Source organism: Stylophora pistillata, chromosome 1, assembly GCF_964205215.1.
Source record: "Stylophora pistillata chromosome 1, jaStyPist1.2, whole genome shotgun sequence".
In the NCBI taxonomy this organism is placed as follows: Eukaryota; Metazoa; Cnidaria; class Anthozoa; order Scleractinia; family Pocilloporidae; genus Stylophora; species Stylophora pistillata.
In genome coordinates, this window is record NC_142519.1 from 48,928,848 (window position 1) to 48,954,532 (window position 25,685).

The window sequence follows — 25,685 nt, forward strand, 5'->3', positions numbered from 1 at the left end:
ATGCAGCATGGTCAACAAGTGAAATTTGCAAGTAGCGAACTCACGTTGGCAGAGAGGCAGCAGTCTCACATCGAAAAGGAACTTTTCCCTCACTCTTTGATTAGGAGCATAACCGCCAATATGTGTTCGGCTGATAAGTCATGTAGCAGGTTGACCAAAAACTCCTGGTCTCTATTTTGCAGGGGCCCTCAGAATCAGCACCCAAGAAGTTACAGCACCTCTCGTCGCAACTGCACCAGTGCGACCCCGAGATACGCTACAAACCTGGGAAAGATATGTTGCAAGCCGTCACTCTGCCAAGAGCTTGCATTGCCACCCTCTTTCTTCCCGTTCCACACAACCACCTTAAGGAAACCCATAGAGAGAGACAACTTGTGACTAAGCCTCACAGAGCTTGGAGAAAACAATCTTAGAATACTTCCCAGATGATAAAATGATCTCCCAAAGACCATCCATCCGAGCAATTGCAGACAAGCCACAAGCGCCTCCATAGGTAGGGGCTCCAACAATTCCTAAACAGCTAGGAAAAGCCGCAGTGCTAATACCAAGTAAGGCCCAGGATCTGTCTGTAACACCTAACAGGCCCCAAGCGATGGAAGCCAGAACCGTTAGATCTAGCTGGTTGTCAAAGCCACCAAGTTCCTAGCAGGACTAAGCATAAGTATAATCGAAGAAGTGGAGGTGCTTTCTCTTGCCGGGCCATTGCCATACTAACAGCACACTGCGATTCTCCTTGCCTCTTTTATTAGTTGAGGCGAGAGAGGTTTTCGTCCGTAGTTTCCTGAGTTGGAAGTTAAAATACAGGCACGTAGCTCCCTTTAAGCTAGTAAGCACGGGCTTACAAACTTTTCTCGGAATATCAATTTTTTCTTTGAACATAATCCCGCACTAAACATACGAGGTATGGAACCTCGTGAGTTTAACATTACAAGCCAAAAATGACTTGTAACGCACCTGAAATGAATTAGCGAATATGCTTCAACTAATGACCGATTGGTACTGACCAGTAAAGTATATTTCCACGTTCGACAGCATTAAAACAATATGCAAGATTTCCCACTGAACTTCCTCTTGGAATAGGAGGAAACCTGCACTTTTTTTTTTGTCAATGGTAATTTTTTATTTGGCCCATATATATCTGAGATGTTTCTTATCCTTAAATGAGAAAGATCTTATCATCAATCCCTAGATTTCAAATGAGTTTAAAACGTTTTAGGGCTTACCGCTGAAATACTTAACGCGTACGCGTGCACTCATCACGTCAGCGTACACATCTGAAAACTTTCCAGGATATTTTTAAATATTTTGTAGAGAGGTTGAGGGTCATATCTACCGAAGGTGACCCATTAACGGTTATATTTCTAATAAAAGAGACTTGAGATACGTGCAGCTTGAAATCTACGGAGTGACCACACATAAAGGATAAGTGACATGCGACGCATCCATTTTCTAAGGTTTCTTTTTAGAAAGTTTTTTTTTCAATTTGTAACGGTTAGCAAAAAATTTCCAAAATTAGAAAGTTGTTCCAAATTGAGCTTGGGGGAATTTGATACAGATGTTTTGTGGTTTTATGCCATCAGTTATAGGTTTGAAGAAAGTTATATGTAAGGAATAACATTTCAAATACTTTGAAATAGAATATAGCATCAGCTTCATTCAACGCAATCTCTTCATTTCATTGTGGACAACTTCTTTTCACGTTGTTTCTCACTAAGATAAAAATAATATTCCATTATCTTTTCTTGTCTTTATCCATCCACCGCTTAAGAAGTCAAAACCTTAGAATAATTATTACTGACCATAAAGGTTCATAAAGGTTGCAAGTTTTGCTTCAGAACGCCTGAGCAGAAGACTAACCTGCCGGTTCTCATTTGTTCATTTCTCTTGAAGTCCTAAACAAGTTCTTTTAAACAGACTATCGATTTCATATCATAAATATATGTGTAAATATCAACCTGAACATAGCGGTTTAATTTGCGCCTGCTCAATATATAACTTTTGATAAAAATACAATTTTGTGTTATTATCTCGAACTGACCCACCCTTAGCCTTTGTCAGTAACCGACCCTCAACCTCCTCTACTTCACAAATGGTAAACACCACAGCGTACACTATTGAGTTATGGATGCACGCGGGAGGTTGATAAGCACGGAAGAAGCGTAAGAGTCGCTCGAGGCGATAGCCGAGAGCGACTGTAGCTTCTTGAGTGCTTAGCAAACCTCCCAATTGCATCCATAACTCAATAGTGTACGCTGTGGTGTTTACAATTTGTTTTATAACATAACATTAATATATTGTAGCTAAAGAGTTCCCTTTTATTTAACAAATCTTTCGTGACCAGAAAAAACAAGCGCGTGTGGAAAAATAGTCTTTGCATTTGCTCACGTCAGCAGCGTACGCCCATGGGAAAATAGGGGACGCTAAATTGACCAATCAGAGCGCGCGCTTTACTTTGGTTATGTTATAAAATCAATGTCGTTATAATAATAATGATCTTTATTGAGATGACTTTTTCATATGAAATATAGTTTTCAAATAGGATCTCTTATAATGAGGACTACACTACAAGACCGAATACAATTTTACCCTTAACATGTATTATTGGGCAACTCATTAATCGTTTTCAAGCGATAACATGGAAGACCGAAAAGGAAACATCGGATCATAAATAAAGCGAAAGAAATTTGTTAGAGGGTATGTTTTAGGAACTTGTGTAGAATATGAACAACTACAGGATATTGGAGAATAACAGTTTTCTTTACTCTATTTACGAATACAGGGTAGTTAACATCTTTCTTAATTATCTTTGGTAGGTGGTTGCAAAACAATCAGTTGAAGAAATTACCATCAGGCATTTTCAGTAACAACAGCCGGCTGCTCTACTTGTAAGTTTGGAGCCTGCCTCTTTTAAGTAAAGTACGCATCAAATTCATCCAGAGTAGGGGATAGCAGCAGATCAGAGTAGCGATTTAATAGTATTTTTTATAGACGCCTCAGTTAAATATCGCTGGATATCATGCGTGTTCCGGTGCCCTTATAGGAGTGTAAACTGCGAAATGAAGATGTTATAAAACATCTTCTTCGGTGGTTTTACATATAGTAGCTGCGGATTTTTAGCTTAGTGTCCTTCTCAGAACGAATTTTTGGCGCTTACTGTACGAGTAGAAAAACAGTTTGGTCCTTTGTTTCAACTTCCTGTAACTTGACCTTCTGATAACTCGAGCCTTTTTAAATTTTCCTTAAAGGTTGGAGTTATCGGAATTCGACGTTTTAGGATTTTCAAAAAGCAAGAAAGGATAAAATGCAGCCTCATATAGGCAAAGACGAGTTAGAGAACATCCATGCGCACATAAAATAAACAACTATATGAAATAAGCGCTCTGCGAGATGGCAGTGGATTATCAACCAAGTTTTAATCAAACCATTATCGTCCGAGACCTCTTATAGGCAAATGCAAGAAGTGCGGTAGAACAAAATGAAAGCACTCGGTTTCTAGTCCAGAAATGTTCCGTTTACATTTTTATAGAGCTGTTCCATATGTCCCCATTTATTATTAACCGTTCAAGTAAGATCCCTTGTAAGACAAAGTTTTGTGTTCGCGATAGTGGCATTCATAGCTGAAGTCAATTTTAGCTGCAACTACGGTTGGTCTTCAACCATATTAATGATGTTCATGTGAAACGTTATCAGCTCAGAGCTCAGATATTGCTGTTTTTCCAAAATAGTCGGAAATGGAATACTATTTGAGGCTGTGTTATTCTGCCGTGACCATAGGAAATTATCCTTTTCTTAGGCAGCCTTAAAACGAATTAGTCGTAATTAGCAAAAAACGAATCAAGGAAATTCACGGGGATCCCTCATAAGAAGGATGTATTTGGATAAATTATGGTTGGATGAAGAACGAAGAGCGATATTACGAAACGGATTTGACTGGTTCTTACTCAAAACACTTCTAACCACTAAATGAAGTAGTAGGAAGAGGGGGTTCTGGCACACTTACAAAAATACCCTGAAAAACAGGGCAATTTTGAAAACTGATTTTTTTTTCATTTTTTTCATTTTTTATCTCATGATGACGATGATGATGACTTTATTTAAACTCGGATGAAAAAAAAAACATGTTTTTGTGGCGCATTTTTTCTTTGAAAAATCAAAGCAAATTTGAAGAATAATTTGAGATTTGATTTAGTGGGTTTCTGGCACAATTACCTGAAAAACAGGGCAGTTTTGAAAACTGAGGTTTTTTTCATTTTTTATCTCATTTTAAAAAAAACCATGTTTTTGAGGCGCATTTTTTTCTTTCAAAAATCAAAACAAAATTGAAGAATTTTGAGATTACATTGATTCTCAAGAAAATCTCAAAATTTGCTTGAAATATCAGAAAAAACTAATGACAAAATCTCAGAAAAAACACATTATTAATAAGTTACACTTTCAAGTTCTCTGTTGACGATGTTGAGCTGAGCATCAGAGAGAATGAAGATGTGACATTTAACATTTCCTGAACTCGATCCTTTCCTGTTAATTGCAAGATAAACTCCATCTTTTGTACTCACCAATCTCAATCCTGAACCATGAAGATCATTGTCTCTCATGCTTCTAAGATCGATAAAGAGACCGAATCTGTCTCCAACATAAAAGTCTGTTGCATTCATCCCGCTGTTATCCTTCCCAAATCTTCTAAAGACTTCTTCCCACATATCTCTCGCCTGCAGTCCTTGGCTGTAAATCTTATTTCGAATACCATCAACAGTCAGCTTAACATCAGTGATGTTGGGATTAAACGTCTTTTCACTATTTCTTCTTCCTGCTGTGTATGTCTCATAAAAGAGAAGAAGCCCCTTCATAGACCTCCTTGGAACATTGATGCTCTCATTGATGATTGTGTCAGAACCTTTATCTATTGAGATTGTCTTGAGATGAGTGATATGCTCGTACATGAATCTCTTTCCATTTTTGTAGTTAGAAAGGGCTTCATCAGCAGTTTTTGGCTGTGAATGACTTCATACTCAAGCTGGATGTCAGTCAATTTATAATAAAGTTTTGTTGGGTAGGATCCCTTCATAACACTACTAGCAGGTGCAAGCCTGAGCTCGAAGAGAAGCTCATCAGAAAGAGCTCTCGGAAAAAAGGCACCATGATCTTTCAAAATATCATGATCCAAAGAAATCCTGTACATTTTCCCACAAACTTCATTGAGCTTATTTTCTTTATCAACGCCTGAAGTCTTCTTATCTCCAGCGCTGCATCTGATTTTCGAAAGATCTTCAGACTGAATACCTTCTCTGAACATGTTTGCCCTCTCATTCTCAGTCGAGAAGAGGTCCTCCCAAAGCTTGAATAAATCATAACCATCAGTGTCTTGCACAGTTTCTCCTCCAAACTTCAAAGTCAGTCGGTCCAAAAGAGCTCTTGCTACATTGTTCACGAGGAAATTGTTTGCATGCCCAGCGACTTCCAAGTTGAAGGCGAGTGCCAGCGATCCAGGCACAAGTACTACCCCATTATCAAGTTTTGGAACTGGAACTCTGAGGACTTCACCAGGGAAAGCAGCATTCGGGTTGAATGTTACTCTGTGAATCACACGGTCTGCCTTGAGAGCGTTTGACATCTTTTTTTTTTAAACTCGGGCCAATTCTTTCACTGACTTCCATTTTTATAAAAGATATTTTATAAAATGGCAGATTTTGGAGATACTGATCCTCTGTTAGAACGTAATGATGATGATGATGATGGTGATGATGATGATGATGAAGGAGACACAACAACACCTTTTCGACCAGACGAGAACTCAACTCCTGGGCCCTCAGGCGAAGAAATTCCAATGACAACAATGAACAGAGAGCAAGAAAAGGGCTCAAAAACTGCTGAGAAATCTTTTATTAAAGGTGATATTTTTGGTTCGCGAGTTTTAACTTCAAATGAGAATGCATGGGAATCACTTACTACAATTTTTCCTGAGGCAAAAGCTTCAGAGCTTGAAGTTTCTTTTAGCAAGAAAGGAAGGTTGCAGGTGAAGATGTTTGGTCAAGGCAAGAAGACATATCATTTGTTTACTGAAGAAAGAGGCACAAATGAGCAGAGGTTGAATCCAAGTCTCTCAAAAGAAATTAAAAAATCACTTGGTCCAGAGTGAGAGGTTTTGATTGCACAGAAAAATAAAGAAATTGAGAAGCTACAACAGTCAATTCAAGATGATCGAGATATTGCTGATGATGAGAATGAAAACCATGCTATAAGAGAACGAGCAAGAGAATAGATAGCAGAAAATCAAGAGCAGATTGATGCTTTTGAGAATGAAAGAGAGAGACTAGAAGAAAGATTATCGCTCCGTGAGAGAGTGAGAAACATCTTCAAAAAGTATGGTTTTACAGTCTCTGCTGTTGTTTTGGCAGTTGGAACAACGATTGGAGTGATTGTGAGCACATTAACAAAAGGCTTGAAGACTGTTGCAAAAGGGGTGGGGAACGAGCTGAAGACTCTTGGAAAAAAGATGGCTGGAATTTTACCAGGTCTCATTGGTTTAATAGTCGACTTCGTCTTCAGAGCTGCTGGCTCAGTGATCAGCTTCCTCGGACAAAATGCGTGGGTTCTGGTAATGGGTGTTGCCATATTCATGGTTTAGCGATTTCAAAACAAAAGGCGATGAATCAGGAAAGCAGAGACCAGTCCAACTGAAATCAATCCAACCTTAATTTTATCATGATTTGTTTCGCCGACGCCAGCGCTGACGCCCGCGCCGACGCCGGCGCCGACGCGGGCGCTGGCGCGGGCGCTGTCGCTCTCGCTCTTGCTCACGCTTGTATTCGTAGCCTCAGCCTGAACCTCAGTTGAAGTCTTTTGAGAAGTTGGTCTCTTGATTTTTGATGAGCCCCTATTCATATGCTTCACTCCGACTGATTTCATATCCAAACTCAGTGATTTATTAACCCCAAACTTCATGTCAGAACCTTGCCTTCTTCAGCTTGTTATTATACCCAACTGTGCTCTGTGTGTTCAAAAGAAGATTTTAAGGCATCAGCCAATTACCTGGTGAGATTGCAAGATCAAGTCTGACTTTCGCCTCATCAATCGCGAGCTGAAACCTCTGCACGCTCTTTGAGATGCCTGTCATTCTGATCGCATCCTCAACTAAAACAAGGAATTCACTCTGAGCCTCTTTTGCACTTCCCGATAAACCCAAGATGGACGATCTTACATTGACTTGTGAACCGAGAATACAATAAAAAAAATGCCTCAATCTACTGATTCAATCTTGCCATCCCGGCTTGAGCCAAGCCTTCTGACTTATCTGCCATGAAAAACTCAAACTGTTTTTCAACTTTAACATTGTCATTCCTTATGAAATATATCAGATTGCCATTTGCAGCTTTTCCACCTTCATCGCTGAGCTTGTTGTCACCAGGATATGGGATTGCAGTTGCCATAGATCCAGCATTTGTGACATAAATAAAAACAGATCCGAGACCGTGATTTCTTCCTTCTTTGAAGCGGAAGTCTGTGCTTGACGAAATTCCAAATTCTGAACACAATCTTCTGAACGACGGCTGATCGTAATTATTTTTCATCTGACTGAAAGTTGTGTCGCCCGGGAGAGCCGATTCCACCCATCTCAAAAAGAATTCTTCTGGTTGTGAAATAAATGTGATACTGCAGAAACGATTTGATCTGTTCTGGAACCATGTCAAGTAGTTCACGAGAAATTCCACAGCCTGAAGTAGCGCACCACTCAGCAAAGTTGAGTTGTTGAGGCCAGTGAATTTTGCTTTGAAAATATTGATTTGGCGTAACAAATATCTTTATCTCTTCATTAAGGTGACTTGTCGAAGTCTCGTGAAATGGAACTGCTGGAACCTCCTTAATTGCAGAAGGATTAAAAGTGAGCTCGATGGGAAATCCTGCTATTCCAAGCGCGCGCTTCATTTCACCATCCCAGCCTTTTCTGATTGATCCTGAGACACTAGTTTGAACACCATAAGCTTGATTTAAGTAAACTTCTGCTTTTTCCTGTTTTTAGCTGAAGAATGTTACCACCACTTCGAACTTACTCAAATCTGCATTCGGATATTCTGCTTTGAAATCATTCCAGGCTTTTGTTCTTTTTTTCTCGGCAATTCTTTTTGCTTCATCTGATCTTAACCACGCAGTTAACATTTTAATTTGTTTTTTTAAATCAAAATGGTTTTGTTGACGATTATTGAAGTCTCAAATGATTTCACAGTTCTCTTCAAAGAACCTCTTTTGAATCTTGTTGAGCGAAGCATTGAGCGTAGTATCAGACTGGTGAGCTGTTCTCTTTACAACTCATGGCACAACTTGAGTCGCGCTGGAGAAATATCTAGATTTGATGCTCAGGACAATTCACCTGTAAAGGCAATTCCTGAAGGAAATTATTCACTGAAAAGCCTTGGTGAAGCTCTCGAAGATAGACTGAAAAACGAAGGAGTCAAAGTACGACTGAATGCCACAAGGGCAAGTTTGGAAATTAAAAATCCTCAAAAAAAAAGATTATTCTTGATAATGATCTGGCTGATCTTCTTGGAATTAAACGACGTTTGCGAAAAATCAATTTTGTCAAAACCTTTTCATCATTTAACAACTATCTTGTCCGCTGTGATATTTTGGATGAGAATGAAAACCTTTTCAATGGAAAGCCGTCACAAGTTTTTGCGTGTTTTGACATTGTAGGTGAACCCTTTGAGAGGGTGAACTATTTTTCTGAAACCCCATCACCTCGAAAAATATCTCAAAGTAATGAAATCACATCAATGAAGATTTCTGTGACTGATGAAAAGGACAAAATAATTGATTTTAATGGAATGCCAATGAAATTTGAGTTTGAGATAATCTAATTATAAAAAATGTCTGCTGAAAATATTTTACCAAGCGCACCACCGCCTTATCCCTCTCTCCCAAATTCAGGCTCTGATTTCAGGTTGAAAAAGATTTGTGATTGCCAGAAGGAAATTGGAAATGAGATTTCACATCACCAGAGAGTCGCAAAAAAATACAAGAGAGTAAAAGCTGTGTGCCGCATAACATCGTCAGTCACATCCATCTCGGCAGCTCTTTTGTCGATAGGTGGTTCCGCAGGTGCTTTGAGCGGTGTGGGAATAATAATTTCTGTGCCTTTGACAAGCATTGCGGGTTTGCTTGCTTTCGCGTCTGCTGCGACGACTCGCGCAAACAAATCTCTCGTGAAAAAGACTGAAACCCATGAAAAAACCGTCTCTCTTGCTGAAGCAAAGCAACGAACAATCAGCCGACTCGTGTCAAAGGTCATGAAAGACTCTTCGATAACAGATGCCGAATTCGCTTCGATACTGAGCGAAATTGATCAATATTATTCTCTGAAAAAATAACTGAGAAAAAATTCTCCAGAGAAAGTTGAGGACGAGACTGCAACTCAACTCTCAGAGAGGAAATAAAAAAAGAATACCAAAAAAAAAAAAACTGGGCTCTCTGCTTACACTCGCAAAGAATTGAGAATTGAATTCGACAAAAGACCGAGTCGGTTTTCTTCGTTTATTTCAAGACAAAAATCATGAATTAAAACTTGGTTTCTTCCGTTGTTTCTGGTTTGTTCTTCCGCGAGGAGGATGTAAACATGACAAAATTTGTCTGATGCATCAGACAAATTTTCATTGGCGGACGATTTCCATAACAACCCTGACGTCTTTGTGTTGGCTTTTGAAAAACAGACAGGTGAATTTAAATTATTCAAATTCGCTATCTTTCATCATGTCAAATTTCTCTCACAAATAATTTTTTCTGGTCTGATCTTCATTTGATGAAATTTCTTTGATTATCCAGCGCATATTTAATAGTAGAAGAATTCGAAATTCCACAATCTTTGGCGGCTTCTCCGAGTGATTGATATTCTTTGCGAAAACCGGTTTCATCACTCACTTCAACCTTACGTTTGTTTTTCAAAGGACAATAGCCGAGCATTTCTTTCAATTCTTTGCTTGGAATCTTGTTTCTGTATTTTATTCCGCAGCCTTTGGCAATTTCCCTGAAGTATTTTGTGCTTATTGAAAGCAACTGCGTTTTCAAATTTTTCTTTTCTTCCATTTTTTATATTTTTTAAAATATTTCTTATATCATATAAAATGTCAGGAAGTCGAGAAGCGAGTCGAGAAGCGAGTCGAGAAGCGAGTCGAGAAGCGAAGCGAAGCGAGAAGCGAAGCGAGAAGAGTTAGGAATGGATGAGGCAGACAAAGAATTCCGCTTTTTCTTTAAATTTCGTGATCCAACAAGAAAAATAAAAACACAAACAGTGAGAAGATTATTAAAACCATTCGAATGGACTCTTGATGATTATGATCTTCTTAGCGAAGAAGAAAAGAGAGAAGTTGACAGAAGACTCAGAAAAAGCAAAACTTTTCTCGTTCAAAGGCGCCCTGAAGCCAAATATCTTGAACCGAAAAAGGAATATCAAAAATGGTTGACAGACGAGCGTGAAAAGATAACAGGCCATCAATTCTCGATGATGTACATAGATTTTGATCTCATTCACAAGATAAAAAATAAATTTTGGAAAAATAGAATAGAAGATAGATTAAGACTGAAGAAAACTTACCGCTTTCCAAAAGATATTGATGAAAACCTCTTTCTGCTTTTGACAGATGAAGAAATAAAAGATCACTGCAAATGTGAGCTCAGAAAAATTTCACAATTTACTTTGAAAAGAAAAGCAGATTTTTTGTAATTACTACACTGATCTTATTCCAGCAAATTTCCAAAGCTGAAAAAGAAAAACCGAGATAAAATTTTATAAAAATATAAGTTTTCTTTTTTGATTTTCGTAAAAAATGGAGAACTGGAATGTTAAAGAATTGGAAGCCGAGGCAAAACGACTCGGGCTAAAAAATATTCAAGCCTCAGAAGTCAAGAGTTGATTGAGTTGATAGCGTTAGCGAATACAAACATTATTGACCACCCGATTCCAGCAGATTTCAATGCGCCAGTTCTGAGACCAACAAAAAATTCTGAGCAGCAGAGAACGCAGTCGCTAACGCTTGATCCGCAGAAAAAAAGGAGAAGAGAAATAAGAGAAATTGAAGAGATGCTTGGATTGAGACCATACGTCACCACTTCGGATGGCGCGACAATAGCAGATGAATGGACCGAGTAATCCATTTACAGTTCGGGACAGTGGACGCTGGCGCGTCCACGATTCAGCATCTGCATTGAGAGGTTTCGCAAGAAAATTCAGAATAGGTGGAGTTGAGGGTTTTGGGCCAAATAAATTCATGCAGGAGGCAAAACTGGCAGTCTTGAATATCATGAGAGAGAACCGCCAGACAATGTATGAAAGATTTGTTCAAACTATTCAGGAAAGAATTGAAGAATTCAACAATAACGGAAGTAACTGGGAGTTTCACAGAGTCATTTCACTTGACTTGCATCTTGTAGAGTACAACCCTTTCAACGGCAGCTCTTACATCGAACTTCCGAAAGAGCTCAAAGGAAAAAAAGCAATAATCAATATGGAAAATCAAGATAATGAATGTTTCAAATGCTGCATTACAAGAGCGCTTTATCCAGTTGAAGAAAACCCTCAAAGAATAACAAAGATTCTTAGAGAACAATCTGATCGACTCGACTGGAGAGGAATCAACTTCCCAGTTGAGCTTGACAAGATAAAAAAGTTTGAAAAACAGAACGAAAATATCGCGGTAAACGTGTTTGGTTATGAAAGTAAGGCCAGAGTCTATCCTCTCAGAATAAGCAAGTCACCAGCCGAAGAAAGGAATCAGGTGATCAATCTTCTTCTTATCGAGAAAGACAAAGTCGCAGTACACTACTGCTTGATAAACAACATCAGCAGGCTTCTCTCGAGTCAAGTTTCAAAGCATAAGGAACCAAAAGAATTTTGTCTTAGGTGTTTGAATCACTTTTCGAGCAGAGAAAAGCTTTCGGAGCACGAGGTGCTCTGCGCAAACAATGAGGCTGTCAAGATTCAAATGCCAAAAAAGGAACTTTTATCAAATTCAAGAATCATAACCGCTCAATAAGAGTGCCGTTTGTTGTTTATGCTGACTTTGAATCTTTCACAGAACCAGTTCACTCTTGTGAGCCAAGAAGCGATAAGAGCTTTACCATTAAATATCAAAAACATAAACCGTCCGGCTTTTGCTATAAGGTTGTCTGCTTTGATGACCAGCTTTATTCTCAAGAGCCAGTCATCTACAGAGAAAAGTCTAAAGATGAGGATGTTGCTCAGATCTTTGTTGAAATGCTTGAAGAGAACATCAAGAAGATTCACAAAGAATTTGACTTTAAAAAGAAGATGATCTTGACTGATGAAGACAAGAAAATGTTCAATGCAGCGAAGTTCTGTTGGATATGTGGTGAGTCTTTCCCCACTGATCCTCTTGTGCTCGCTTTGATTGGCAACTCGCGCGATAAAGTTAGAGATCACTGTCATTTCACTGGCAAGTATAGAGGAGCTGCAAATAGAAATTGCAATTTTCAATTCGCAAAGCCAAAGTTCACTCCTGTCGTATTTCACAACTTGGCTGGTTTTGGCTCTCATCTTTTTGTCAAAAATCTTGGAAAGACTGAGGGAGACATAAAATGCATCCCCAATAATGAAGAACAGTACATCAGCTTCAGCAAATCTGTTGCTGTTAGCTCTTACGCCAACAAAGACGAAGAAGAAGTTGCCATCAAGACTGAGCTTCGCTTGATCGATAGTTTAAAGTTCATGGCTTCTTCTCGATAAATTAGTCAGTAAACTGAGCCATGATAAGCTGAAGAAAACTGGGGAGGTGTTTAGAGACGAGAGCGGTCGCGAAATCGAATTGATCTTAAGAAAGGGTGTTTATCCATATGATTACATGAGCAGCATTGAAAAGTTTGGAGAAACAGAACTTCCACCAAAAAGAGAGTTTTACTCAAAGCTTAATCACTGTGATATAAGTGAAGAAGGTTATGAGCACGCAAAGAAAATCTGGAATGAGTTGAAGATGAAGAACATGGGTGATTATCATGATCTTTATCTCAAATCAGATGTTCTCTTGCTTGCAGATGTGTTTGAAAAATTCAGAAACGTCTGCCTTGAGAATTACAATCTCGATCCTGCTTGGTATTACACTGCTCCTGGATTGGCTTGGGATGCAGCATTGAAGGTGACGAAAGTTGAGCTTGAGCTTTTGAGTGATCCAGACATGCTTCTGATGTTTGAGAAAGGAATTCGTGGAGGAATCTCAATGATCCCACGTCGCTATGTAAAAGCAAACAACAAATACATGAATTTAAAGTTTGACAGAGAAAAACCATCAAAATATCTGACTTATCTTGACGCAAACAATCTTTATGGATGGGCAATGTGCAAACCTCTTCCTGTCAGAGGTTTCAAATGGATGAGTCAAGAAGAGATTGGAGACCGGAGAAATACTCCCTGCATTCTTGAGGTTGATCTTGAATATCCAAAAGAACTTCATGATCTTCACAACGATTATCCTCTTGCTCCAGAGAGAATCATTATCAACTCAAACAAAGTTGAGAAACTTGTGCCAAATCTGAACGATACGAAGAAATATATCATTCATCACCAGAATCTCAAACAGTGCCTTGAACTCGGCTTGAGACTGAAAAAGATTTACAGAGGAATCAAATTTGAAGAAGAACCTTAGCTGAAAAGTTATATAGAGCTCAAAACAAATTTTCTTACGAATGCAAAGAATGAATTTGAAAATGATTTCTTCAAGTTGATGAACAACTCTGTGTTTAGAAAGACAATGGAAAGCATCAGGAAACGAGTTGATTTAAGGCTTCTGAACAATCGAAAGAAAGCACAAAAGCTTTCAGCAAAACCAAACTTCAAGCATTGCACAATATTTGACGAAAATCTCATTGCAATACATGTGGGGAGAAAATCAATAAAGTTTGACAAGCCAGTTTTCTGTGGAATGGCTATTCTTGATCTTAGCAAGACTTTGATGTACGATTTCCACTACAACTACATAAAAAAGAAATATGAAGATAAAGCCAAGCTTCTTTTCACAGACACTGACAGTCTCATGTATGAGATTGAAACTGAAGACTTTAACAAGGACATAGCAGCAGATGTTGAAGAAAAGTTTGACACCAGCAACTTTCCAAAAGACCACATTTCAAAGATCCCAACTGGTTGCAACAAAAAAGTTGTGGGCATGATAAAAGATGAGGCTGGTGGAAAGATTATTGAGGAGTTTGTTGGATTGAGAACAAAACTTTACAGCTACAAGATTTTTGAGGGCAAAGAAGAGAAGAAGTGCAAGGGAATCAAGAAGACTGTGATAAAGAAGAATATAACTCACGAAGACTACAAAAAGTGCTTATCTAGCGGAAACATACAGATGAGAAAGATGAATGTAATCAGATCACACAGACATGAGATATTCAGTGAGACCATCAACAAGATTGCTCTGAGTGCAAATGATGATAAGAGAATCATAAAAGAAGACAAGATCTCCACTTTTTCACATGGGCACTATAAAATATGAATCCTCAGAATATTCCTTTCAATGCATTAATAGTTGGGGCAACAAATTCAGGAAAGACAAATATGTCGTCAATCTTTTGAGCTATAAATTCAATCAGAAATTCGATTACATTTTTTTGATTTGTTCAACATTCATCCACAACAAAACTTATAGTAATTTTAGAGGTTTAGACAAAGACCTCTTTATCTTGACTCCACTTCAAAACCAGATTGATTTTTTTCTCAAGCTCGTTAGTTTTGTTGATGAGGGAACTAATACATTTATCATCCTTGATGACTGCGCGGCTTCAAAAGATGTGAAGCAGAGAACAAATGAACTCGTGAAGACCTAAGGGAATCAGCGTTTGAGTGCTCATACAGCAGATGATAAGTATCGCAAAACCATTCAGAGAAAACATTGCTGCACTGGTTTTATTCTACACACCTTCGGCCAAGGATATGAAGGCGACATTTGATGATAATGCAGGTGATTTGTCGAAAGAAGAGCTAATTGAATTAATAGCAAAGCTGAAGAATGAGAAATATTCTCATCTGATTTTATCACTTTGCCATCCCTTCGATATAGAATTTGAAAAAGAAATAAAATAGAGATGAGCGAAGCGAGCAAAGAACAAGAAGCAATCGCAGATATTATTGCTATGAACATTCTTGAAGCAGAACCCACAAGTGATTCAGATCACCGAGAGCAACTTGCTGTTCTCGTCGCGAGCGGAAGAGCAAAGGAAATGATCGGTGTCTCTCTCACCCAGGATCAAGTCAAGAGGGTTTCTGAAAAAGATGTTGAGAAGTACTTCAAAAGATATGAGGCCTCAATCTCTTCAAAGACTTGCGATGCGATAGTCGACACATTTCTTCAGCTTTCGTGTAAAGCGTTGGCGTATTTTCTCCCTGTTGATGAAGGAAAACTCATGAAAGACCTGAACGATGACTTCATTGTGAAAAGAGAACTCGGAATGATTGCAGGAAGCTTGAGTTTGAAGTATGGAAAGTACATGGCGATCGCAAGTGCTGCTCTTCTCACTGCCAAAAATGTTGAAGTTCCCTTAAAACCAAATGCGGTTAATGTTGAAGTAGAAAGTAATTGTGAAGACCCTGAAAAAGAACTTGAATAAGAACTTGAATAAGAACTTGAATAAGAACTTGAATAAGAACTTGAAAAAGAACTTGAATAAGAACTTGAAAAATAATGTGACAAGAAATAAAATGGAAGAAAAAGAATCTCAAAATCCAGCAGAGCCGTCTCAGTCGCAGTCGTCGCCACCACAACAGGTCACTTCAACTGATCAAAATAAGACGAAACCGAAAAAAGATCCAGGGCGTGTCGCTGCTGGGAAAAAACTTGCTGAACATAACATAAGAGTTAGAGAGCAAAAAAGGTGAGGTCACCAACCCAAAGCCACAACCAGAACCAAAACCAGAGCCATCATCATCATCATCATTCTCACTCACTCAAATTCTTTCAGTAGCAAGTATTGTTCTTTCACTGGCTGGACTGTACTATAAAAGGAAAGAGTTGATGGAGCTCGTAAAATCCCGACCAAACCCAGAACCAAGGCAAATTCAGCGCATCTCTGCGGGGGAATCAGCGGAGTTGCCTCAAATTCAAAAAGGAGTAAAACCAATGGATTGATTTTTTTTGTCTTTCAAATAAAAATGTCTGATAATACACTTGTGAAAAATTTGGCTGATTCAGCTACATTGACTGGATTGGCTGCTGGAATTGGATGGGTGGCAAAGAAAGTTATCAAAGAACCGATGACTTCTGATCCGAGTTGAAATCTCATGAACTATGTAAAGTTCACTCACGTGATCGCTGGATCAATTGCAGCAAAAAAATATCTTGAAGAACAGAAGATTTTACCATCTTAAGGAATGCATTTAAGTTTACAGACTAACTCAATATTCTATGAGATTAATTTTATGATGAAAACTTGCCAGCAATTGATAAAATGGCAAGCATAGCAATAATGATCAGAGGAGTACCCATCAATGCAACTGCATTTGTTGGTGGGAGCTATCTTGCAAAATATTTGAGTGGAGATAAAAATAGTGTTGAAGAAGAGAAGAAGAGACATGATCTTGCTGTAGAAAAATACCAGGCAGCTTATGAGAAATATCAAGAGAATCGAACAAAGCTTCTCGATTAGATTGCAGCAAACGACCGAATAAAAAAAAAGGCAAATCAAAATGTTTTTGATACAGATTATGCTTTAAAGCTTTACAACAAGACACATAGTGAAGAGCTTGATATGAAAGAGCCACATTTTTCTAACTTCTACAAACCGAGCACACAACAGAAACAAGGTGGAATGATTTATGCCGGAGGAATAGCTTTGGCTTTGGGATTGGCTGCAAGTCGATTTTTGTGAAAGCAAAAGAAAATTGAGAGAAAACTTTCAAGAGTTTACTATAGCCCGAAAAGATTTTGGAAGGGATTGGGTGCAGTGAAAAAGTTGCCAGAAGAAGCTCAGGTTCCTGAAGATGTTACAAAGCTTTGGCTGATGAGGCAAGCCATCTGGCAGATTTATTTGCCTGCACCTAAGCATATCCCAAGGCCAACGTTTGATGTTGATTTTCCAAATGCTGTTCAACAGGCCGATCTTCTTTTCCTTCCTCATGACAGACTTTTTAGAAAGGTCTATAAATATGCATTGACAGTGTTTGATGTTGCGAGCAGATTCAAGGCTGCTGAGCCTCTCACCTCAAAAGAATCCTCTGAGGTCTCAAAGGCTTTCCAGACAATTTACAAGAGAGGACCATTGAGATAGCCAAAGATTCTTCAGGTTTATCCTGGACGTGAATTCATGGGTGAAACAACTAAAGAGATGGCAAAGTATGATGTGAGAATTAGAAGAGGAGATGTAAACGTTCATAGAGATCAAGGGATAGTTGACCGATTTAATCGAACTTTGGGAGAGCGCCTTTTTAGTTTCCAATACGGCCAAGAGATGAACTTCAAAGACAGAACGAGATCAACAGAATGGGTGAAGAGGCTTCCAGAAGTTGTTTCATCATTAAATCGTGAGGAGACAGGATTGACTGGAAAGAAACCAATTGACGCAATCAAAGAAAAGGTGGTTGACGCAAAGAGTTCAACTTCTTATTCAAGACCTGTTGGCTTGAAAGAAAAGAGACTAGACTATTCAAAAAACGTGAGATATCTCTATTCTCCCGGCGAGTTAGAAGGTGGACAAAGAAGAGCAACAGATCCAATCTGGTCTCTAAAAGTTTTCAATATCGAAAAAGCACTTGTGAATGAAAAAGAACCTGTTCTTTACCATCTGAAAGATGGACCAAAGCGAGGATTTGTCAGAGAAGAGCTTTAGATTGTTCCACCTAAAACTGAGCTACCTCCTGAAGGAATTCGATGAAGAGAATGCTTCCTAAGCCTCTATGTGTTTTTTTCTGAGATATTGTCATTAGTTTTTTCTGATAGTTCAAGCGAATTTTGAGATTGTCTTGAGAATCAATGTAATCTCAAAATTCTTCAATTTTGCTTTGATTTTTGAAAGAAAAAAATGCGCCACAAAAACATGGTTTTTTTTTAATGAGATAAAAAATGAAAACAATCATATTTCAAAACTGCCCTGTTTATCAGGGTATTTTAAAAATGTGCCAGAAACCCACTGAATCAAATCTCAAATTATTCGTCAAATTTGCTTTGATTTTTGAAAGAAAAAATGGGCCACAAAAACATGTTTTTTTTTTAAATGAGATAAAAAATGAAAAAAATGAAAAAAATCAGTTTTCAAGATTGCCCTGTTTTTCAGGGTATTTTTGTAAATGTGCCAGAAACCCACTGAATCAAATCTCAAATTATTCTTCAAATTTGCTTTGATTTTTGAAAGAAAAAATGCGCCACAAAAACATGTTTTTTTTTTAAATGAGATAAAAAATGAAAAAAATGGAGAAAATCAGTTTTCAAGATTGCCCTGTTTTTCAGGGTATTTTTGTAAATGTGCGAGAAACCCACTGAATCAAATCTCAAATTACTCTTCAAATTTGCTTTGATTTTTGAAAGAAAAAAATGCGCCACAAAAACATGGTTTCTTTTTTTAAATGAGATAAAAAATGAAAAAAATCAGTTTTCAAAATTGCCCTGTTTCTCAGGGTATTTTTGTAAATGTGCCAGAAACCCCCTTTTCCTACTACTAATAACAATGTGTTTGGATCGATATAGCAGCTGAATAATTGTTACTCATACTAACTACCGTCAATTTTTAACAGGTACTTGCATTACAACCTGCTGGAGGACTTGCCAAAAGACATGTTCAACAAAAATATCAAACTAATAGTCCTGTAAGTCAAATTGGACAGACTATTCTTCCCAGTTATGATCCCACTGACTGTGTAAAGTAAAGATAACAGGAGAAAAAATACATCATTTCAAGGATGGTTGTAACAATAAGGGCTTACAATAATTAAAATTTGTCGCCAGAGCAACAAATTCATGCCGATTACTGTTTCATACAGCAGTCTTAATAGACCCATAAGTTCTCTATTAGGGTAAGCTAACATGTATTCATTTTACATGCAGGAGGAATACAGTTAACAATTTACCTTACTTAAATCAAATCAATCTTTAATAATTGAGATAAAGTAATCTATTTAAGCCTTTTCAACCTTAGCTCCTTTGGAGCATCGAGGTAAGAAAACTGGGAAGAGAAGGGGGATGGCCACTAAAGGCCTAAATTTTGGTTATCTCGTTGTCGCTTTTAAGTCTCGACTAAGTTGCAATAAACCCTGCAGCAGTGAAGGATTACGAAAGCCAAACAGAACTGAAGTTAACAAAGGCATATCTTAAAATGAAAGTGTCTAGCCAAGTCCAATTGTGTCTCTGACCCGCGGTTTTATAGTCTCAAAAGAGTAAAGCCACAATAGATAGAACAGCCGATTATCACGAAGATTTAGGATGACTTGAAAATTTTGCCATGAAATTTCTTCGCGCTACTAAGCTTAGTTGTGAATTATGTTCGAGCAGCCACCAAACGACAAAACATTTGCAAATGTGCACACCGCTTCTTAATAAGCTTGAAGTTTTAAATTTGAACAGAATAATTGTTTCTGCAACTTTGTAACTCATGATTTGGGGCAAGAAATTGAGTTTAAGATAATTAAACACAGGCTGTAATGGATCACTTTCATCGTGCGGCTCCACAAAACAACATTCTTGATACAACTTTCTCGCATGTCAATGAGCTGAAGCTCAAACACACTGTTCAATGACTCTCTTAAATTTAATATTCCCCATACCCTTGAACGTTCCTTGCATTTGAAAATGCTTTATTTCGTTCAAGTATTCAGATTTCTCTGTGTAAATTGATTAGCGCTGGATTTTCACGCTAATCTGGCCGTAAAGCGATGCGAATATCAATTTATTTTGAATTACGAAGACGATAGACAAAGTGCAACGGTTAAGCTGTTGTCTAAAATCTTTGAAAACTGAGACAAGAAAGTCATTCTCACGCCACACAAGAAAATGATAATCAGTATTGTTTCGACGCTACTTTCTAAATCTATTAATTTCTTTCAGTCTTGAACGACTTAAATCGTGGCAAAAAAAGGCAAACAAACAAACAGAAACGAAGTCTAATTCCTCAGCCTAACCGTTTCATTGGTGACTAGTTTGAGTTAATTTCATTATTTCATCGTTAAACGAGAACTCACTGAAAACAAGTCTGTCGTTGCGTCGCTTGGTTTCTTTATGGTTTCGCCACAAATACTTTCAAAATGCATTGCAACTCTAACAAGGTGATCCTTCCCATCAAGGAGAAGAAACAATCAGTAAACAAGGGTAAAAACGACGATGATTTCCAAATTATACTTTGAAGAAAAATGAGTAGAGCTGGAATCTAGTGACAAGAAACGAAATGACAGCGGCACAAATCTGATATGAATCAATAGACACGAGATTTTACTGAAATGAAACAATTATAAAGTTTAATTGCCCATATGGATTCATATTAACATCTTACTTGCCGTATCTATAATTATCCTCTGTTAGCACTTGTTACATAACTCAGTCTCAAAGAAGATACTTTCGTTTCCTTGAAACCGAAAAGTTGTGTTGGCGATCTTTAAATAGCCGAGTTTAGGATATTCATGAACAAATATACCGTTGACATCTCGTTGCAACAACTGCTAAGTCACTGAAACACAACTAAGCATGGCAACGTTCTCGATCCAGTTAATTGCCGGTATTTTGCTGCGCGTGCTGTTCTCAAAGGACGTTTCCTTCCTCTTGCTAAATCACCCTAATGAATTCTTAACAAGACATATAGCAGCTTTTTAACTGAGTTTTAGCCGCATTTGAGCTGACTTTGGACCGAGATACGGCGACAGAACCTTGACAAACATGACGTCACAAGCCTCAAACTCTGCAGAGATCTTCACTTCACCTCTAATGTTTCAGTTCTTCCGAGGCTAGATCTTTGTAGAGACCTAGCAAAGAGTTAGAAAAAAAGAAGAAAGAAAATCCCAAAAAAAATCTATACTCCATTTACACTGGAAGCTGAATGACTATCGACTTTCATCATATGTATCAGGTCTGAAGTCGTTGATACCCACTCTGGCCTAACCTTTGCCTCCGATAAAGAGAAAAGTAGGACCGATAAATTGTTTCAGTTTTAATATGATTTTTGCGTAGCCAACAGGGACCGCGGAGCCCATTTTAAAGTGGTAGGGCTAAAAGATCTGGCTAATGCAAACAAGCCATAAGGAGGTGTTCGTCCTTTCTCTTGAATTTACGTGCCATCTTACTTACAACCTCGATAAATATAACAAAGTCGTCCTCACTTGTTATACTATCCAATAAAACCATTGTATTAAAGAAACCTAAGTACCATTACTACGTTTTGAAGGTGCTCGCAGCGCCGAAGTTTCTCTTGCGGCCCTAATTGTGGGAAACAAACTCTTGTCCGACGTCAGCTATAGAGGAACTGCTTGTTTTCTGCTTGTGATCATTGAACACTGCTAGGTTGCAAAACCTTTCGTCACCCATCCTGGATCAACGCCACGGCTTTAGACGTCGTGCAGGTGAAAATTAATGCTCGCCAGCAGTCCTGGTGGCAGGATTTACGGCAAGCAGCTTATAGATATTTGGACTTTCTGAGTTAGCTTCTTCTCTGGTTCTGGGAACTTTGACACCACCAACAGGATTCGTTAAAACATGATACTTTCTCCTTAACACAACTTCCAAAATATTTAGTTGCCCAGGTAGCGCCCCAGTACCAACGTCTTTGCTGTATGATGCTTCAAGAAACTTGAACTCTGCCTCATAGCCATCACCGTTAGCAGTTTTAACCAAGGGGGTCTGTTATAATTTACCCTCAGGCTCACAATCGCATCAGGCCTCTACTGTCAAATGCAAAAGATTTAATGACTTTGTAACAGTCAATTTTCAAAATGTATGTCACGACCGCCCCCTGTAACTCAGGTTGTTACTGCAATAGGGTTGAATAAACCATTGATTGATTGATTGATTGATAGATTGATCTGGGCGTGAGCGCCGAAGATTTCCTGGTCAAGGTGCTGATCGATAGCACTGACAATGAGATAAATATCCTCATAATATACCCTTCTGAAGTGATGTTTGGCAGTTTGGGAATAGCTTGGTGCAGCAGCTTTAACCTCCAGTCTGGCTGGTGTGCGTCGCTGTGTTGGAAGTGTTGGTTCACCAACCAGGCCTTCACTCTTACGGGAAACATTAGCATAGAAATGGTCGAAGCTCTGATCAGTGTGCATTTTTGTGAGCGTCTCCTTTGTTAGATTTGCCGGGTGATGTACACTGACAGCAGCCATTTTAGTACCCTGAAGAGTCTTAGATAGATTATCAGTGGGGGAATAAAGTCGCACTCTAAGATGCAAACCACAGGTAATTTCAAATCGTTCCGTTTGGGCGTTACATCCTGTTATCCTTGTATGCACATCGGGCTGTAATTGTTTGAACTGGGAAACATCCCACTCTTCCATAAGAACTGCATAGCTCTCAAGAATTCGTCTAAAAAAACTGGCTCTAACCGTCCACTTTGTAGGGCAAAGTCCGGTAATTCTAAGGGAATTCGTGTCCTCGTCTTCCATCTCCAGATTTTCTTTGAGCTGTTGAGGTAACGATTCCCACTTTGATGAAAATCTGATCAGGGTGACGATCTCCTTGGCAATATCCATTGTTTGTGATAACAGTTTACAGTTACAGGTCATTTCTTTCACGCTTAGACTCAAAGAGAGAGCGTAACAGTGTGTAGGACGAGCTTAAGGTTGAACGTCTTGAATTTGGTTAGCCACACCCGTTTTGGGTCCGAGTATATTGCTTACTCCGTCGTAACATTGACCCCTTCGGTTGGTTAATGGGGGCCTAGTTTAGCCAAAGTGCCCTTAAGAGCTGTTACTAATGTCTCCGCAATCATGTTTGGAATTTTGAGGAACCTAATGACGTCTTCGTGTGCAAAGTTTACAAGGGAGCCATCCACCCATCAAATGCAAATTTTGAGTTGTTCTTTATTGCTTATATTAGTATACTTATCGCAGATGATAGTGAAAAAGATATTGCCATTTGAATGTGGAATACTAGATCTTAAGAGCGACTTTTTTCAAGACCGCGTTAAAGGTGGCACATCGACCGAAAAATGGCTGTTCTCATATTTCTATCAGAGATGCCTTATTAGTGAACTTAGAAACGTGGTAAGGTTTTTTTTCCTCCAGACTTGCTTCTTTATCCTCGAAAACTCACAAGAACTGAAACGAGCGTCGGTAGCGGTAATACGGCGGAAATCAGTGCCCCGAGTAAAGGAAAATGAACTTCGCTCATGAGAAGCGCAAATAAGAGCAAGCTCGTATCAATTTGACAAATTTGTGTAGCAGGGATTGAGGTATGGGTTAATTCTGAAACGGGACCATTTCATTTAATTTTGAGCATAGGGAACGCTTTCAAAAATCGCCAATATTTCAAAATCCAAATATCGCATTTCGTAGCAAGTTTTCAATTATCATTTTCCCCATGCGGTGTAACTCAGAATCGGTTTAGGCTAAGCTCATGATAAGTGGAAATAGTGATGTTTTCGAGGATTTAAAAATTTGTTTGGGGCTTTTCATTTCGGCGCGGAAAAACTAGGCTGAACTTTGTGAAACTCGCAATATCGTCATTTACGACGCGACATAATCTAATTAGGCACAGTCGTGGTTAAATCTGGAATTCCAAGCACATTTTAGAAGTTAGCACCGTGTTCGATCAGGAAATCAATACAGTAAGCTACCTGGATAGCTAATAACGACAGATTGGTTTTTATCCCTGCTTTCGTTTCAAATACTCATCCATTTCCCATGGCGAAATTGTTTTCAATATCACATTCCGTAAGCTAGCGGAGGGCGTCTGTTTTTCTTTGCATATTCGTACACCAAAAAGTTTTGGGAAAGTTCCAGGGTAAAATTGAGCTTCATTGTGGACTTGATAGAGTTCAATTCAATCATTTATAAAGGCAGGTCAAATGTTCTTTGTTGAAGACGGGAAGCAATCTGTGTGTAGATGTGATACACTCAAGCATTTGTCACGCAAGGCTGAAATTATTTCAATCTTGTTTCCATCTTGTAATTTTACGGCTACGAATATCCATGAATAACGTCTTTTAACAAACTTGTTTACATAATAATTTTTCTTATCAGGTATTCATTGCTGTGAAACTTGTTAACTTCGCAGCGGGGATCTCATGCTGAGTTGAATGTAATAATGACATTTCCTAGAAGAGCCAATAAGTAGAACACAAAACAAATGGCTATAGAAATAGGATTAGGGAAAGGATCAAAAGTCAGAGTGAAGGCGAAACAGAAGCAAAATACAAAATGATTGAAATAGGAGAAGAATATCAACTATGGAGCTGGAATCAGAATGAAATAGATAATAAACGAAGTGCCATTTGAAATTACTACAACAAACAAAGAATTTCAGATAAGTTAAGAACGTTCTTCCCAAATTGAGAATTTTTTAGCTACAAATCTCATGGAAACTGGTTTGGCTGGAAACTGTAGCAAATTGAAACAACTGAGTCGAAAGAAAGGTAATTCTTTTGATACCTCAGCTAATACTATTTCAGCTAATGTCGTATCGCAAACTCTTTTCTGAGCACCTAGTGACTGTCAACATTACCGATGTCGAGGGCGAAATAAATTTAATTTTAAGCGGAGCGCCAATTCTTAACACACCATCTAGCAATCAGACTAGGTCACCTGTTCCGGGCATCACTATTTTTTCGGGATTGAATGAAGGAGAGGGTCACAAAAATGCTGTGCATTCTAGAATAGTTATCCAACCATGCTAAAGGAAAAATGCGCAGGCCCTATCGCAGAATGTATAATGCATTTTGAGAACAATTTTCTAGTTAAACCTTTTTCAGGTTTTCGTTGTTAAAAATTATCATTTCGAGGAAGATTTCCAAAATGTCGCAAAGCGCTGGTCTAGTCAAACTGCCAAAATGGCGCGGCACGTTGTTCCGGGTATTTTTTCAATTTGTGGTTTGCTGTGTCAACCCCTTTCTTAATTACAGAGGCTGTGCAAAGGAAGACAAATAAGCAGTTGCCGCAAAGAATAATTTCACTAACCAAGTGCGAGGGCTGTACAAGGGATTATTGGCCCAAAATGTTGATCATTTATTTACGTTGTGTAAATAAATGATCAAGAATTGCTCAAATTGCTGTCAAACTACGTATTGATGTTTTTTTTTTCAAGATTTGGTAGGTTTTGTCCAAGTGTTTTCAATTCGTGGCGCGACGCTCCGAGATTCGTCTGAAATTTTGAGCTTCAAAAACGGCATTTGGGCGAAATTCAGCTTTTATCGATTTTCTCGAAAATAAATCGATATTCAACAAGACGAAGCATGCAGCGCTTTGTTTCACCATAACGCCTACCTAACTTGAGAATATGAGCCGAATCGATTTTTTCGGCAATTGCCTCCATATTTTGAAAACGTTCGATTTTTGGCTACATTTCTTCTTAATCTTCATATTCAAAGATAACTGAAACAGCTTCATACTCGACTATTTAAAACTGGACACTTCGCGCTCGTTGTCAATCCTCAAAAAAGCCTACTGCCCACTTATTTCTATATCTGGTAGACCTCGGTACTGCTCTCTCTGCGCAAAGTTCTTCTTCCTCGATTGCTTTCGGGAAACGAAACCTTCCTTAGGCCATGGCAGAAACAAT

General features: G+C 38.5%; 3 protein-coding genes and 1 pseudogene across 6 annotated transcripts in view; 3 read left to right on the forward strand and 1 right to left on the reverse strand.

Moving 5' to 3' along the window:
• LOC111344858 (hemicentin-1-like) overlaps positions 1–19,639 on the forward strand; it is a 38,134-nt gene extending 18,495 nt beyond the window's left edge. For all 4 annotated transcript variants that reach the window (XM_088760601.1, XM_088760607.1, XM_088760614.1 and 1 more), the window contains 2 exons: positions 2,814–2,885; positions 18,722–19,639. In XM_088760601.1, coding sequence (XP_088616727.1) covers positions 2,814–2,885; positions 18,722–18,797 — 148 coding nt within the window. In that variant the 3' untranslated portion in view covers positions 18,798–19,639. The remainder of the gene's footprint in view (positions 1–2,813; positions 2,886–18,721) is intronic.
• Positions 6,631–7,923, reverse strand: LOC148742883 (uncharacterized; annotated as a pseudogene).
• LOC148742884 (uncharacterized) lies at positions 11,121–12,020 on the forward strand. Its single transcript, XM_088738395.1, has one exon. It carries the CDS (start codon positions 11,121–11,123, stop codon positions 12,018–12,020), a length of 900 nt encoding a protein of 299 aa, XP_088594521.1.
• LOC148742885 (uncharacterized) lies at positions 13,905–14,495 on the forward strand. Its single transcript, XM_088738420.1, has one exon. The coding sequence runs from the start codon at positions 13,920–13,922 to the stop codon at positions 14,493–14,495; it is 576 nt and encodes a 191-aa protein (XP_088594546.1). The 5' UTR covers positions 13,905–13,919.
• Positions 19,640–25,685: the final 6,046 nt, after the last annotated feature.